This window comes from Ursus maritimus, unplaced genomic scaffold, assembly GCF_017311325.1.
Source record: "Ursus maritimus isolate PB19 unplaced genomic scaffold, ASM1731132v1 scaffold_12, whole genome shotgun sequence".
NCBI classification, from domain to species: domain Eukaryota; kingdom Metazoa; phylum Chordata; class Mammalia; order Carnivora; family Ursidae; genus Ursus; species Ursus maritimus.
In genome coordinates this window covers 3,631,378-3,648,685 of record NW_024423564.1, presented here as the reverse complement: position 1 = coordinate 3,648,685, position 17,308 = coordinate 3,631,378, and the positions used below count along the sequence as shown (strand labels likewise).

Below are 17,308 nucleotides of genomic sequence, written 5' to 3'. Positions count from 1 at the left end.
AAAAGATTTTTTACATAATTCGAAATAAATGTTAAAAAGCAGAACTACAATATGGTATACCATGTGAATGCCTCTGAAAAAAGTTATGAATCATGCAGGCAAAAAAGGTAAAACATTATGCAAAGAAAGAAATAAAGCTAAAATGATGAGAATACAGATTTTTCATTTTTTTTTAATCTTCATAATGTTGTTACAGTATCTTTCAGTACCAATGACTCAAGACAAAACCTGAAAGGAAATGTGTGGAGAAAAGGAGCTCCTGGAACAGTGGGACTCCGGATGTTTTTAATACCTTTTTATTTTCATTATAATGCTACATCATGTACCAAAAGAAATTCCATTTAAATAAATATAAATCAGACTGCTCAGAGGACCCTACCCTCTTGTGTATACCTGGGAGTTCTGTCTCCAGGACGCCATCTATCTTATTTTCTGCTAATCCGAGGCAGCAGCCACAGCCACTCTTATACTGAAGTGATCCATTTAGGTAAGCTGAGACTCTCAGATCAGATGTCTCACTGGTACCAGGTCATGGTCAGAAGCTTTCTAGTAATCAATGAAACCCTCAGGCAGCCAGGGGCTCAATTCCCCAGGTTACCACCAGGAACTTCAATACAGCAATGTCCTTCCTCTCTATAAACTGCTAGCAACAGTTTTACATTCATTCTCCACTGACCCTCACACAATACTGAAAACAAAGCTCCCTTTTAACTGGCAACCTTCCTCCCACCCTCACTCCAACTTCACCCACTCTATCTCCCCACCTGAGATCCACTTAATAAAAAAATTTTAAAAATACTGACTTTGTTAAAAGTTTTGCTTGGACTAAGCCTCTTCTAACCTATCTAGTATTTTAAGAATTCAGTTACTAGTAAATGCTAATTATAGAAAATAACCTCTTCTTTGTACAAGGAACTCTGGCTGAAGAAAAACAGAACAAAATTCAGCATAGGCTTTTGCTGAAATTACAAACTAAAATATGGAAAAGAAAAATAACTTTGGTTTCTACTTACAATTTTCTAAGTGTTTTATCCAGGGACATAAATACAAAACCTTATAGCTTATGAATATTATTTTGAGATAATTTTTCTCACCTCACTGCATATCTGAATTCCATCTACCCTAAAAGACTCCAATACTCATGGAGTTAAGGTGCCTTGTTTTAATCTCCCCATGAAGGAGTTTTACCTTTACCCTGAAGTTTTAATAATAGTTAAAATGTATTAAAACTCACTGCATGGCAGGCACATTGGCCCACATACCTAGCATGTGTTAATTCATTTAAACCTCACAACCCTATGAGGTAGATATTATATTCCCCAATTCACAGACAAAGAAACAGAAGCACAAAGAGATTCTAAGTTATTTTGCCCAGGTTACATAGCCAGTTAAGTGGTAGACCCAGGATTTGAACTCAGGCAATCTTGTTCCAGGCATACTACTACATCATTTGACCTCTCTCCTCCTAAATGCTTTAGTCTTCCCAGAGGCTGCAGCCTACCAATCTCTCCCTTCTACTGTACTTGTTACATTCACCCCACAATAAGCTTATCACACTCTCTGTATACTCTTTGTTGTTTTCTTATTCACTTCATATGTGTTTGCACTAGTTCCCCAACTAAATTATATGTTCCTTGCAGGCAAGGCAACCATGATGTTTGCTTCTTGTCCCTACTTCCAGCAGAATGCTGTGTATAAAACATTCATCTAAGAAGTTGATTGATTTAAATCCCTGGCAACTTCTGTATCATAAAGACAGATTTTTTTTCTATTTTTTAAATGCAAAATATCATTAAAAAGGAGCAAACTGGCATACTCAGGCATGATGACAAGGGAACTCTACAGAAGGAAAACTGGGCATAATCTTGCCCTTGCTATAAACCCTATGGGACATGAAGCCACAGGCCATGATTCAGCAAAATTACTTTAACACCTGAAGGATAGCTCATGCCATCAGTGACAGATTTAGCATTACTAAAGTTAGGAAAATGACTACCTATATTTATTTTTCTTTTTAATGAATCTCCCCTGGTGAGTCATATCTGTAAAACTGACAGACCAATGTTTTTCCATTTCCTAAGAGAACTAACATTTAAAGAAAATCAGATGAAGTTCCTTCAGCATATGTATAATCAGAAAGTGACAATCCGTGTTATCAGGAATAGCACACACAGGGAAATACATACTAAAGTCAAAAGGCTTCCAGGCTTGCAAGCATAATGAATTTTAAATAATGCTTTTCAATCCATCAAAATGAGAAAATAAAAATGGGAATTCAAAGACATGAAAAAGCACACTCTAAGCGGCCCACATACTAAAGCACTTCAGAGTTAACCAAAAAACTTAAAACTGGATATTAAGAAGTACACGGACCATATGTAAAAGAAAATACCCTTAGTAAAACAGGAATTTTACTCAAACATTTTGTCAAGCTTCTTGACTAAAATTCTAACAACATAAAAATATGGGGGACTACAAGTCTTAAGATAATTTTCAAAGGATAAAGGAGAGAACTTTAGGGTTTTAAGGGCTTCTTACCGAAAACCAATTGTCTAATGCACTACTAATAGTTTTACTTTACACACAAATAAATATCAAAAAATTTTGCTAGCTTTCTAGGCAGCTGAGATAATCTCTGGAAAAGGCTAATGTGATCCTGAAACACACACACACAAATCGTGATTATAGGATTTAATTTTTTTTCTTTTAGCATCTGTTAGCTTTCTAAAACCAACCAAGTTGTGCGGCAATAGAAGCAAAACAAACCAGTGTTTCTTGTAGGATGAGATAGATGGTGTGTCTTTTATGGGGTATAGTCTCTAAATGATTAAAAACAGAGCATTCAATGCCACTTACTTGTACACTTAAAAATGGTTAAAATGGTCCAAAAAAAACTAAACAAGAGATTTTAAGTCAATGAATGGAATGAAAAAGAAAATTACTCTGAATTTAATGTAAAATGGTATTCCAAGATGCAAACTAATGCCTCATTTTCAAATCATAGTTAAGATTTTTTTCCCCAAAACTATGGATGATACATTACATAGAGAATTGGAAATTAATCATAGGTCCCACCTTGAGATCTGGGAGGCAAGTAAATGCCATATCTTAATCTGGTCCCCAATTCCAATCATACCAAACCACCATGTTCATTAGAGGCTATCTCTAAAAACCAGTACCTCTGTGTAAAGCTGAATGGTGACTTCAATTACAACTCATTCTGGCCTGCTCTTTACTTGGCTATCACACCACCAAAGCAGAGTCTGTAGCACTCTTATTTCACAAACAACACAAGCTTTTTTCTCTCTCACACCATATACACAATTAAGGAAGTAGAACACAGAATTGAAAACAACACTAGGTTTAAAACAGCACAGACCAAGAGGTTAGTCTCTTTATCAAGGGTTTACCAAAAGTACATGCAAAAGGCCCAACTACTAAAAACATAAATCTTCCTGAGGGTTACTCCTGCCCACATTTTTCTTATACATTCAGATGTTTTGCTGCACTGGGAGGTGAAAATCTGTCATCGTTTTAACATCTACCTACTATCTATAGAATCCCTACATGCCAAAGGAAAGCTTACCTCTGCAAAATGTGTTGATGTGCTATTGTCTATCCGGCTGCCACCACCACCTAAAAAACTGAAGAGAAAAAGGAATGAGTACGGATTCTATTCCTAGGAACAAGCTTCCCTCCCAGAAGCTAAATATAGAATGGTACAATGAGAACAAAACCCAATAAGGAAAAATAACTCATCCCAATGTGACACCTACGAAGGAAATTATGAAGAACTGGCATGTGGATTAATCTATGAAAAATATTATAACAAACTACAAAATCAAGTATAAACCAAGTGAAAAACGAAAGAGGGACCACCACAGAGTAGGAAAAAGGAACAACAGCCAGCAACGCAATTCAAATTTGACCAAGCAAGAGAAGAAAAACATTTATTCTCAAGGAGGCAAAGAAATAAAACAAGATTCTCAAAATAATGTTTTGCTAAAAAATCATGCAACCACCAGATGAACACGACATTTGAGCCTACTTGGGAATGATTAAATATAGTACTACAAGGGGTCTGGTACTATAGTTAGCACATTATAAAAGATCTCAATAAATATTTTTTTTTCTTCTTTTGATAGTTTATCCTATTCTTTGATTATCCTACCCATCCTTCAGGGCCCATCTCAAATGCTACCCCCTCCATTAAGTCTTTTCTGAACTCACCAACCAAATGAGGATCCACACCTCTCTGCACTGACTCTAAATTCTACCTTATTATAAATATCTAGAATTTATCTCATCCACTTCTAACCCTCTCCCTCCTTTCATAAATATAAATTCAGGCACCTAGGCGGCTCAGTCCGTTAAGCGTCTGCCTTCAGCTCAGGTCACGATCCCAGGGTCCTGAGATGGAATCCCACGGCAGGCTCCCTGCTCAGCGGGGAGTCTGCTTCTCCCTCTCCCTCTGCCCCTCCCCCCCAGCTCATTCACTCTCTCTAATAAATAAATAAAATCTTAAAAGACATATATATATATAAATTTAGAGGGTAAAGGTTATGTTAATACCACAAATACATATGAAGTGTTTCTTGTGTGTTAGACATTACACAGGGCACTCATCACTTTTGAAAAACCCTGCAACGTCATATCATATATTGATAACTGGAAAATAAAAATTGTTTAATTAATATTGAATGTGTAAACAGGGGTGCCTGGCTGACTCAGTCAGTCGAGCATGTGACTCTTGACCTCAGGACTGTAAGTTCGAGCCCCACACTGGGTGTAGAAATTACTTAAAAAAAAAAAAAAAGATGTATAAGTAATAAAGTAACTATTTCTGACGACTGGGGAGAAATATTAGATCCCATGGTCCCCATGAAATCTGCAAAAAAAGAGAGGAAAATGGCTAACATTTTGTGGGGAAAGGAACGGAAAGAATCCTAAGAACTACTAGGTATCACTTACTTCAAGAGACACAAGCCTATGAACATGTACACACACTCATCCCAAATACAAGCCTACAAACTACTACAGATAGCTTTCATTTTCAGAACACCAATTCAGGCATTGCACTCAGCCAATTAAGGAAACAAACACACTTTGGTTAGTCTGAAACCAAAAGTGAGAAAGCAAAGCTAATGCCATTTTCTATGTAGTCATGCTCAGGCCTTATTCACTAATTAGAAACCATTTAACACTTGCATTTGTTTCAGAAGTTAAGAACACTTCAAATGTAGAACAAGCCCAGAAGTACTGGTACATTTATACTAATAAGTAAAAAATTCAACTACCATTGTGTACCCATTTTATTGCTCAAGCTAGACAGGCTTCCCGAGCCTTCCTGCCTTTACTACATTGTTCCAGGGATTCAAATATCCTTGGTAATTAAAGCTATCGACTCTATCTTTTATAGTTCTGCTCCCCCTGAAACTTCCTCAGCATTCCCTTTCCTTAAAATTCCTCCATATTTTAAGAGTGACAGCTAATCATAGAGAAGAGATAATAAAAACAACCACATTGTTCTGAGAGATGTTACAAAGCTTAAGAAAACTTACAAGATGCCCCTCTGATCAATGTCTAGTGGCATATGGAGCCCATTATCCAATATTTACATGTAAGGACCTCCTATCATTAATTTTTACCACCCCCTACTTACCATTGTAATCGTTATGTATTCAAAACTCAACAAATGTTTATGAACTCAATAGAAAGGGAATACCATGCTACCTCTAAGATACTGATTCTAAGAAAAAGATTTCTTGGGGCGCCTGGGTGGCACAGCGGTTAAGCGTCTGCCTTCCGCTCAGGGCGTGATCCCGGCGTTATGGGATCGAGCCCCACATCAGGCTCCTCCGCTAGGAGCCTGCTTCTTCCTCTCCCACTCCCCCTGCTTGTGTTCCCTCTCTCACTGGCTGTCTCTATCTCTGTCAAATAAATAAATAAAATCTTTAAAAAAAAAAAAAAGAAAAGAAAAAGATTTCTTCAACCATTTAAAACGCCAATCTTTCAAAAGACATATAATCTGTACATTTGAGTTTTGCACTAATAGCACCTGTACTAACAGTACTAAAGGATAATCTTTGACCTACAAAGGCACAAATAAAAGAATTAAATCAAGTGAAAGCAGGATCCATAAAATTCATAGTTCCCTTCTAAAAAAAGACTCATCCTGCAAGTCACTATCTGCATTTATAACCATACTTTGTACACAGGGCTAAAGAAACCAGGATTACTACTTAAAAACTTAGGAAAAAAATAAGCCCCTTAATTGCCTCCCAACAACCAATATGCTCTTTATTTAACACATGCAGAGCACAAGTGTTTGCAGTAAGTATTTGATGCTATTATAACAGCACAAATAAAAAGCTGCCCCCAAGTTAGCATGCTATTCACACAAAATTGCTCTTTTCGCTGTCATGCTAATCTTACAGGTTTAGAGCTGGTATGGTATTATTTAAAACCAAGATTATTAGATCTCCATGTAAGTGTACCAAACTTGATCCCATGCCATATACTGCCCCAGAAGCTCCAGTTCATTTATACATATGATTATCACTCATTAATAAAGTTAAACTAATAGTACATACTGTAAAATGTGTAGTTTTTCCTGGTTGTGGAAGGGACCTTCAACTTTAGAGTCTGCCAACAGCAACAGTAAAGGAATTATTTACTGCCATTAAAATCTCCAAAGTCACTCCAAGATTAAAAGAAACTTCAGATTACAAATTCTTTTTATCCAGTCAGTATTTCTTCAATTGTCCAACCAAATTATCTAACCACGTAGCCACAAAAGAACAAATGTACCATTATGTTTACCCAAAAAAGGCCATCCTACCAATGCTATTCTACTTTTTATTAAGTTTTTATAGTTTTATTCATATCAACCAAGAAGTAATATAAAATACTGTCACTTTCAGAGATAGTTCCCTTTTTTATAGGCTTTGTATCTTTAGTAAGACCAATGAGTGCCAATTTCAAGCACTATGAACCCAATTAATATCACAGCGATAAGATGGTGTAAGTCTGACTGCAATAATTTTAGTAAGAGCAAGGATCCTAAGGCTTCCTCAAAGCAGAGTAATGACTCAGTTTCCCTAGCTAGACCAGACTGTTTACTTTATTAGATATCTTTGTCAGAAGTCGCTCCCAAGCCGACCAAAGAGGTGTAACAGCAATCTACCTTCAGGCAACAGAGTGGTCACTAAAAACCACCCAATAATCTGAAAGGACACCAAGGACTCAGAAAATAAATGAAAATTTACCAGATTTACTCTGATATGAATACAGAGGTTTCAAAGGAATGCCACACATAATCAGAAGCAGTGGATCTCATCACACCCATTATCACATCACATCCCAAATTTTCCCATTTTTATTACCCTTCCCTCTTCTTCCTTCCCTCCCCCCCTCCCACTCATCAGAGAGCATGAGTTATAAAACAAATTTCTTTCTATTTATTCAGTCGATGCTGACAATCATTTTGATAACAGAATGCCTGATTTATTCATGAGCTTGTACAATACCTGGAATCATCTGTCACTTCTTCAATAAAGCCTGATTCACATCTGGGACAAATATATTCCTAAAAAAGAAAGGAAGAAATAAATAAAAGTCTTTCATTAGATTAGTCTTTCCTGTAGTTTGAGTAAAATGCAGTATACAAGCTGATGCGATGAAATGTTACATGTACTTGCTGACTCCAAGGATAGTTTTTTTATTACACTCTGGCACATAAAGAATTCCATAAGAAGTTTGCAGAATGGCTTCATAAGAGATTCCCCCCAAGAGCTCCCAGTGAGGGGGAGAATGTCAGATTTTTGTTTTTTAATTTGGGTTGATTTTTTAAAAACTGGAATAAATTCATGATCTAATTTTCTCTTCAAATTTAATGAAAAATCTCCACTAGTTATCAGAGCAGTTTAAGATTATAAAATTGATGGGTAAAAAACTGCTATTTTCTACTATATACATGTAGAAGACACAAACTGAATCACAGTATGAATCAATTGGTAGACTAGGAATTTACAATTAAGTTTTACAATATTTCTAATCTATTTTTTGACTACCAATGGTTCCAAATAAAACGTAATATTCTCAGGTATTTAACAGAAATGTTAATTCAAATAACTGGAACAATTCCATTAAATCAGCTTCTATTTCCTTCAGTACCATGAATCTTTCTTTTAAATAAATATCAAGCATTAGTACTGATAAGGAAGAATACACTTGGGGGCGCTTGGGTGGCTCAGTCGCTTAACTGTCTGCCATAGGCTCAGGTCATGATCCCAGGGTCCTGGGATCAAGGACCAGCTCCCTGCTCAGCTCACGGGGGAGTCTGTTTCTCCCTCTGCCCCTCCCCCCACTCATGCTCGCTCGCTCTATCAAATAAATAAATAAAATATTTAAAAAAAGAAAAAAGAAAAAGAAAGAATACACTTTAATAAGGGTGCCTGGGTGGCTCAGTCAGTTAAGCATTTGACTCTCGATTTCAGCTCAAGTCATGATCTCAGGGCGATGAGATCAAGCCCCCAGTCGGGCTCCACACTCTGCATGGAGTCTGCTCAAGTTTCTCTCCCTCTGCCCTTCCCCCAGATCACATGCACTTGCTCACAACCTCTCTCTCAAATACGTAAATATTAAAAAAAAAAAAAAAAATACACTTTAGAGACTGCCTTATCATACTTCTATTTTTTTACCATCCTAAAGTATTTCTTTTATTTACCATCCACCTATCATAGTTTTTAAAAATATATTTTAACTACCTATTAAAACAGACCTGGAAAGACATTTTCAACTATTTATCTCCCCGTATTCTCTAAACCCTAAATAAGCTTTGTCTTATCAGAAAGTGATGTAAGCCGTATTTAGCTAGTCAAAGACAGTCAGAATGGTAACTCAAACATTCAAGTGCTTTCTTAAAAGAGATAAAGAGGGGCTTCTGGGTGGCACAGTCGGTTAAGTGTCTGACTCTTGGTCTCAGCTCAGGTCATGATCTCAGGACCTTAGGATCAAGCCCTACATCAGGGTCCAAGCTCAGCCAGGAGCCTGCTTAAGATTCTCTCTACCGGGGGCGCCTGGGTGGCTTAAGTCCGTTGAGCATCTGCCTTCGGCTCAGGTCATCATCCCAGAGTCCTGGGATCGAGCCCCAAGTTGAGCTCCCTGCTCAGCGGAAAGTCTGCTTCTCACCTCTCCTTCTGCCCCTCCCCCCCAACTCACGCTCTCTTGCTCTCGCTCTCGCTCTCACTCTTGCTGTATCTCAAATAAATAAAATCTTTAAAAAATAAAGTTTCTTAAGGAAAAAAGAGATTCTCTCCCTCTGCCCCTCCCCCTGCTCGTTCTCTCTCTCTAAATAAGGAAATATATAAATCTTTAAAAAAAAAAGAAAACCAAAGAGATATAAAGAAAAAATGACCAATCCCTTCCATTAAGGAGATTAGTTCAGTGAGGATACAGTCAATCCAAGAAACAGTAAAATTTAATAAAATAATTGCTATAATTAATGCACAACTGGGAATATAAGGTAGGCCAGGGAAGGCTTTCTCTGAAACACTGACTTAAATTATTAGTCTGTTTGCTCCATGAAAAAGGAAATTATGGGCTAAGGATCATAACAATAGAATGTAACATGCATGGAAGTTGGAGGTGAGTGGTATAATGAGTGTCAATAGGCAGGCAGGGACCAGATTGTGGAAAACTTCAGATTTACCATGAACTTTAACCTATGAATCAGAAGCTCTGAAGCTTTTTTCTCTGCTATGCACATGAAGGCTGAGAAACACTCATAACAGGCATACTGTATACTCCAGAAATAAAATAATCTGGAGACCATATAAATCCCTGAGCCCCCCCCCTTGTTCTTTCAATCCCCCACCCTCCCAGGTAGCAGTAACTCCATCCCTTTTTCTCCCACTAAGAAAGTTTGAGTACCAATGAGATTGATTTTAGAAGGCTAACCCTAAACCTATTCTAAAGTCTAATGTTAAAAAGAAAAAGGAATCAATTACAAAGTGTTGTAATTTGTCACAATTATAGGCACTGAGCCCTAGGATTCCCTCCCTCTCGCTCTTTCCCACTGCTTTAAATACCCCTATATCGAACAACTCCCAAATGTGTATCTCCAACCAGACCATGTTTCTGAACACTCTTTCTCTCTCTTACTTACACACACAAACACACACACGCATACCCTCAAGATGTGGCATACACACCGGTTTGCTGATGCTGGAAACCTGGGAGTCATTCGGGACACCTCCCTCTCCACTATCTTCCAACACAGACCATCGAATCCGGCACTCCTAGCTCAAACATGTTTCTCAAATCTACTCCTTGCCCACTGCCACACAATCTTAACCCAAGCCAGCAGTGACCTTAGACACTGAAATACCTTCCCTCTTAAGTGTCATCCCACTTTTCTTCTAGCCTTTTCCTTATCTCTTCTGCATACTGAAGTCAGAATGATCTTTTTTAAAACATAAAAATGGACCATGTCATTTCCCAGCTTAAAACCTTTCAACTACCTCCCAAAACACCTCATATAAAATCAAACTCTTAAACATGACCTACAACGCCCTGATTCAGCTGATCTCTATTCAACTGGCCCACATCACTTCATGCTACTCTCCCTCCTTCAGTACATTCCAGCTACACGGGCCCTCTTTCAATTTTTCTGACTCGTCAAGCTCATCATGCCTCTCAGCTTCCATATATACTGCTTCTATAACTGAAACACTATTCCCTAATTTTGTGAATGACAAGGAACTTCTAATCCTTTAGCCTCCATTTTAATGTCATGTTCAGAGAGTCCTTCTTTCATCATGCAATCTAAAGTGGTTTCTTCCCATTCTTTTCTTTTTTTATTGAAGAATACATAAGATATTGTATTGGTTTCAGGTGTACAACATAATGATTCAATATTTATAAACACTATGAAATGATCACAGTAAGTGTAGTTATCGCCTGTCACCAAAGTTGTTACCATATTATTGACTATATTCCCTATGTTGGATTTTTCATCCCCATGACTGACTTATTTTATAACTGTAAGACTGCACCTCTTAATCCCTTTTACCTATTTCGCCCATCTTCTGATCCCCTATTACTTTCTTCTACAGCACCTCGATCATTACTTTATAGCACTTATCACAATTTCTATGTTTTTTAATGTCTGTCTCCATTCAGTAAGCTTGAAGTTTCATAAAAGGTGCAGATCTGTGATGTTTACTGCTATATGCCTAGAACAGATACGTGTTTGATAAATATTTACTGACTACATGAACATGAAATTACTTGTCATATACTTCACAATTAAAGAATCAAAGTGCCAGAATCTGATATAATCAGAAACAGGCAGAGTGGGAGTAAAGAAATAAAAGAGTTGAAAACAAGAAGTTATGGCTGGATCATAAGATAGAGCTTAAGAGGTTTCAGAGGAAGAACTGTTCTGGATGATCACAAAGTCCAAGATATACCTATGGGAGTAGGTGGCTAAAATGGAGTAGGGATGAAGGTCTTTGGAGTTAAAGGGTCATTTACAGTGATACTGAACTTCCAAAATGATGTTAAGAGGTGTGGTGGAGAAAAAATTCAAAAGCAATTATAACAATTGGGAAGACAAAAAAAGACTCTGAAGCAAGAATCATGCTGATTTAGAGTAGAGAAATGTACAAGTCTTCTCATCATGATCCCAGGCACAGTTCTAAGAACCTGTGTGTCAGCCACCACAGCTCCTTCAACAGAACAGGACACTTCAGAGGTATAAACCAAATTGTAGAAGTACTATGGAGTCCCTCCTATCCCTAGGTACTACTTCCACAATCAAACCTTCCTAAGGAGAACCAAAATTCTTTCCAAATGTTTTGTAAATTATTCTTGATAAAAGTAGCTAATCATAAAACATACAGATCTCTCAGCTGTGAATTATCTCTCCTGCAATCAACATTACAGAACATACAGAGTACTTCACAGAATTCATAAGGTCGAAATTCTTTAATTATCAAATTTAAAAAAATGCTCACTTGTCTCTTACATACTTCAGTAGTCTGATCTTAGAACAAAGGTCTGTTCTTAGAAAATTACCTCACTTCCTTTCTCTTAGAGGGCTGAAAAACCCAAAATAACATTCTGAAGATGCTATAGTTCCAGTGTCTAGATTTTCTTTTAAAGGCTTGATAGCACTCAACTTACTACTGCCATTTTTCTTCTCAATTCACACTAGTCACTACTCTTACTGACTTCCAGCTACATCAAGGGTTCCACTCCTTCACTCTTAAGACTCAAAAATTTTAACAATCGCTTCAAACTAATCTGGAGACATGACACTGGCTTAGGGTGGAGATGAATGAAATAAGACTGGCTTAAGTTCATAATTATTAAAGCTGGGTACATGTGGGCTTCTTATACTATTCTATTTTTTATATGTTTAAAATTTTCCATCATAAAGTTTTTTGTTTTATCAGTCTGAGAAACATAGGTCAGGAAAATGTACTAAATAAACTATGACCCAAAGTAAAAGTAGATTAGTAATAATCTATTATGTTGGAGAATTACTGGATAAGAGTACTTATATTTATGAAACATCTATGATTTCTCTTAACCACTCCATAAAGTGAATATTGTTCTTTCTATTTTACAGATAAAAACGTGAAGTAAGTTGTCTGTGGCAAATCTGATTTTCCAAAGGTGGCCCCAACAAAACCTTCCAATCCACATGCTTTTTTTTTTAAAGACTTATTTGAGAGAGAGGGGGAGAGAATCCTGAACAGACTGTGCTGAGTGTGGAACCCAACTGGGGGCTCGATCTCACAACCTGAGCTGAAACCAAGAGTCAGACACTTAACCAACAGCGCCACCCAGGCACCCCCACATGCTCTTCTGCAATGCGACCTTTTACTCCACCCAATTTGAATCTAGAGTCCCTGGGACTTCTTCGGCTGATAGAATACTGGGCCAGTTCCAGAGAAAGCCATTAACTGCCTGACAGCTTCTGCCTCCTGACTCTTAACACCCTGAGCAGTGACTCAAGTCTGGGCTACTCTGTTGGACTGAGACGCCATGTGGAGAGTACTGAGGTATCAGACACGGACTGGATTAGAAGAGGAAAACATCAGCTTGGAGGTCCAGTCCAGTAGAGCCTTCAGATGGCTCCATCCCTGGGTACTATCTGACCACAAATGCACGAAAGATCCTGAGTGACAGCTGACCAGGTGAACTATGTAAATCCACAGAGACATGAGAGATAATAAATTATTGTGGCTTTTTTTTAGATTTATTTTTTTAGAGAGAGAGTGCAGGGGGTGGGGCAGAGGGAGAGGGAGAGACAATCCTCAAGCAGAGTGCAGGAGGAGAAGGAGAGTGAGAGACAATCCTCAAGCAGACTTCCACTAAGCGCAGAGGCCAATGTGGGACCCAATCCCAGGACCCTGAGATTATGACCTGAGCCAAAATCAAGAGCCGGCCACTCATTCAACTCAGCCACCCAGGCACCCCAATAAATTGCTGTTAAGACACTAAATTTTGGGGGCACCTGGATGGCTCAGTTGGTTAAGCGACTGCCTTCGGCTCAGGTCATGATCCTGGAGTCCTGGGATCGAGTCCCACATCAGGCTTCCAGTTCTGCGGGGAGTCTGCTTCTCCCTCTGACCGTCTTTTCTCCTATGCTTTCTCTCATTCTGTCTCTCTCTCTCTCAAATAAATAAATAAAAATCTTTAAAAAAAAAAAAAAAAAGACACTAAATTTTGGGTGATTTGTTAGGCAGTAACAGAAAGCCAGAACACTGCCCAAGTATTTGAAAAGAACTTTGAATCTTGGTCTTTCTCTCATACTCTTTTCATTACACCACACTGATTAAAAATAACTCTGCTTTTAGAGAAAGTAACAGAAACTATAATTTCCTGAGGACAGGATGAAAAAGTTTATGGCGACGCCAAATGAGGCCTTGGGAATTCAGCAGCCATTCAGCCCCTTCCCTCTCTCACAAGGGAGCATTATCCTGATAAACACACAATCCAAGATCTGAAACCTTCAATCTTACAAACTCAGAAATCTAAGTTAGCAGACCACGAGAAGATCTCTTAGAAAAAGATTCACATAAAAACCAAATTCAGAGACCATGTATATAAAACCCAAAATGCCAATTTACTTTACAACAGCCTAATACACCCATCCCCACCATGAACATAAACCAGATCCTCAAAATCAAGGACCTGGGACTCCTCTCCCCCTAGGCAGCACCAGGGAGAGCACAGCTGATGTTTGCCTCTGACTTTCTTTTCTACTCTTTTACTGCTGACCCACAATTCCCACACCTTCTTCTAAGAGACATACTGTTTCTCCTGACAGAATATGATAAAATTGCTTGGTTATGTTTTCTTAGTTACAATCACAGTTTAGTTTCACCCTATACTGAGATTACAACCAGACTGGATTTTAAGTGCTTATCTGAAGTTACTTCTAAAGATGGCTACTTTACATTTTAATTTTCCTAATTTTTTCCCAGAGGTAATCTTAACCTTAATTTGGAGGAACGTCCATGAATTAAGGTAAATTTGTAAAAGGGTCAAACAGGAACCAAACATAGTCTCTCTCTACCTCTATACTCCTCCCCCACCCAGGCCTTGGCTTTAGAATCATCCTGATACATTCAGATATTCAGATACAGAGTTTTGAATTTTAAGCATAAGGTGTTTGTGTTAGAAGAAAGGAGGAGGGGCAAACCAAGGATAATGATTAGCACCTATATATGTCTGGCATTATAGAAATCTCTCTCCTCTGCTTCAACATTAACATATCAAATCATCACACTAACCCCCCCCCACCAAAATACTGCCAACATATATAGTCCCCACAGTCACAAAGTCTTATCAAAAAAATTCATTACGTCATTTCTATCATTTCATCTGTAAAAGAGAAGTATAACAAACCTAGGTTAACTACCCAGAATCATTGGGAATTGGAACCTTGCTGTTTGCACCAAACTAAGCTGCTTTTCCCCTAGGGTCTAAAGTTTATTGTGTAAAACTCTAGTGAAGATACTCAGTAGCAGGTACACTTGAATGAACTGCTTCAGATGTTCCACTGCCTGTTCCATCTAAAAATACCCATAAGCAGAAATATTTTTCACCATTAATCATCTGAATCAGGAACAACTTCCTAAGTGTAGCCTAGTCCTGATGCTCACCCACTTAGAACAGCACAAGAATGCACTTGTAATACTGAAGAGAAAGGGAAAGTGTGGTTTTAATGAATTATTTTCTTTTCCTTCTTTCCTTCCTAATTCAAGGGATCAATTATCAAAAAAAGTGAGGTTTTAGCAGACAATGAACTACAAGCCAAGACTTATTTATATTAAGTCCCACACTGAAATGTGCATTCTCTTGAACTTTATGCAAATTTCATCCAGTATTTATTCCGAATATGAAATAAGACTTTCTACTTATTTCCGAATTCCCACAGCTTTGCTCTTCTACATGTTCACTATCAGCATCTAAGTCATTTTTTTTCTAATTTCAATAAAACAGAAGCCTATTTACCCCAAAGATACAAATGTAGTGATCCTAAGGGAGACCTGCACCCCAAAGTTTATAGCAGCAATGTCCACATAGTTTCCAAACTACGGAAAGAGCCCAGATGTCCACAGACAGATGAATGGATAAAGATGTGGTGTGTGTATATATATATATACACACACACACACAAAGGCATACTACTCAGCCATCAAAAAAAATTGCAATCTTGCCATTTGCAATGATGTGGATGGAACTAGAGGATATTAATGCTAAGTGAAATAAGTCAATCGGAGAAAGACAACTATCATATGATCTTATATGTGGAATTCAAGAAACAAAACAGAGGATCATAGGGGAAGGAAGAGAAACATAAAACAAGACAAAATCAGAGAAGACAAACCATAACAAACTCTTAATCATAGGAAACAAACTGAGGGTTGCTGGAGGGGCAGGAGGTGGGGGCATGAGGTAACTGGGTGATGGGCATTAAGGAGGGCTTGTGATGTAATGAGCACTGGGTATTATATAAGACTGATGAATCCCTGAACTCTACCTCTGAAACTAATAATACATTATATGTTAATTGAATTTAAATTAAAAAAATAAAACAGAAGCCTACTTTCTGTCTTGTCTGACAGAAACTAAAATCACAATATTTAGTCATACCCTCTAGTTCATATTGTCTTTGAGTATCACCTGGCAAAACTTTTCACAAATTCCTAATTGGAAGGATCAGGAACACGCACTGTTTGAAACACATCATAGCTCCTAGACCAGAACCCACCACACCTTGAATTTCACGCCACCTCACATCTATAGGTCAAAGACACTACTTTTTTCTAGAAACCTTTTCCATAAATCCCCTATGATTACTTCTTTTCAAACCAAGGTACACTTCTTCCCTTTTCAAAAGCATCAAGTGTAACCCAAAACAAAAACAACAGAACTCTAGAATTCTGTTTCCAGTTCCAGCATTACAACTTCGTGATCTTTGTGAAGACCTATTTCTCCATCTGTAAAACTAGAGCACAAATGCTGTCCTCATCTACTTGTCTCCCCCAAATCTCCCTCAGGAAAACAAGAAAGTCTCACGCATTCATGTGGCCAACTACTCATTTAAAAGGAAGATCAAAGTTTCCAGTTTAAGCATTTTGAACTCCAAAAATCTTAAATGAATGTTCCCTTGGCTATTAATCAGAAAGAAAATCAGTTTACAAAAAAAAAAAAAAAGAGAGAGAGAGAAAGAAAGAAAACATCAGGCTACAGTTTTAGTGTTATACAAAGATACCAATACAATTTAAATACTGTTTGAAGAGCTGTCATTCAGTTCCAGGCCAATAAAACCGCTTTGATTTATGGTCTCGCTCCCTAAAGACAGTAACATATACAACCTTCACCATTTTGTTCCTTCATTCCAGGCCATGACTGAACATTGACAATATCAGGAAGTCCAAAGAGAAGTGTCTAATCAACCAATCTTCTCCAGCACATTGTGTAACAAGGCAGAAAATTAGGTCACATGGGACAAAACGGTACTTGATATCAGCTTGATCAGATGAACAAGAAGCCAAATTTTCTAAGAAAAAAAAAAACAGACTAAACTACAAAAATTATCAGAGAAAGTTAACTTCATATAACACAATATAGCCAGAAAAGATTTAGTTATAATGTTTTGTGCCTGCTTCCACTAAAGGCAGTAAGAAGGAGAACAAGCCAGTGGCACAGATATAAAATGGTAAATGATCCAAAAAGTTTGCATTTAACTCTGATGTGTCCCACTGGTTTGGAGGAAAACTTT

At 37.7% G+C, this 17,308-nt stretch overlaps 1 protein-coding gene across 1 annotated transcript in view; it reads right to left on the bottom strand.

Moving 5' to 3' along the window:
• The window catches only part of RNF115 (ring finger protein 115), an 84,601-nt gene that overhangs the window by 54,456 nt on the left and 12,837 nt on the right, over positions 1–17,308 (bottom strand). Inside the window, exons 2-3 of the mRNA XM_008707769.2 lie at positions 7,530–7,588; positions 3,587–3,644 (exon numbers count right to left, since the gene is read on the bottom strand). Coding sequence (XP_008705991.2) covers positions 3,587–3,644; positions 7,530–7,588 — 117 coding nt within the window. The remainder of the gene's footprint in view (positions 1–3,586; positions 3,645–7,529; positions 7,589–17,308) is intronic.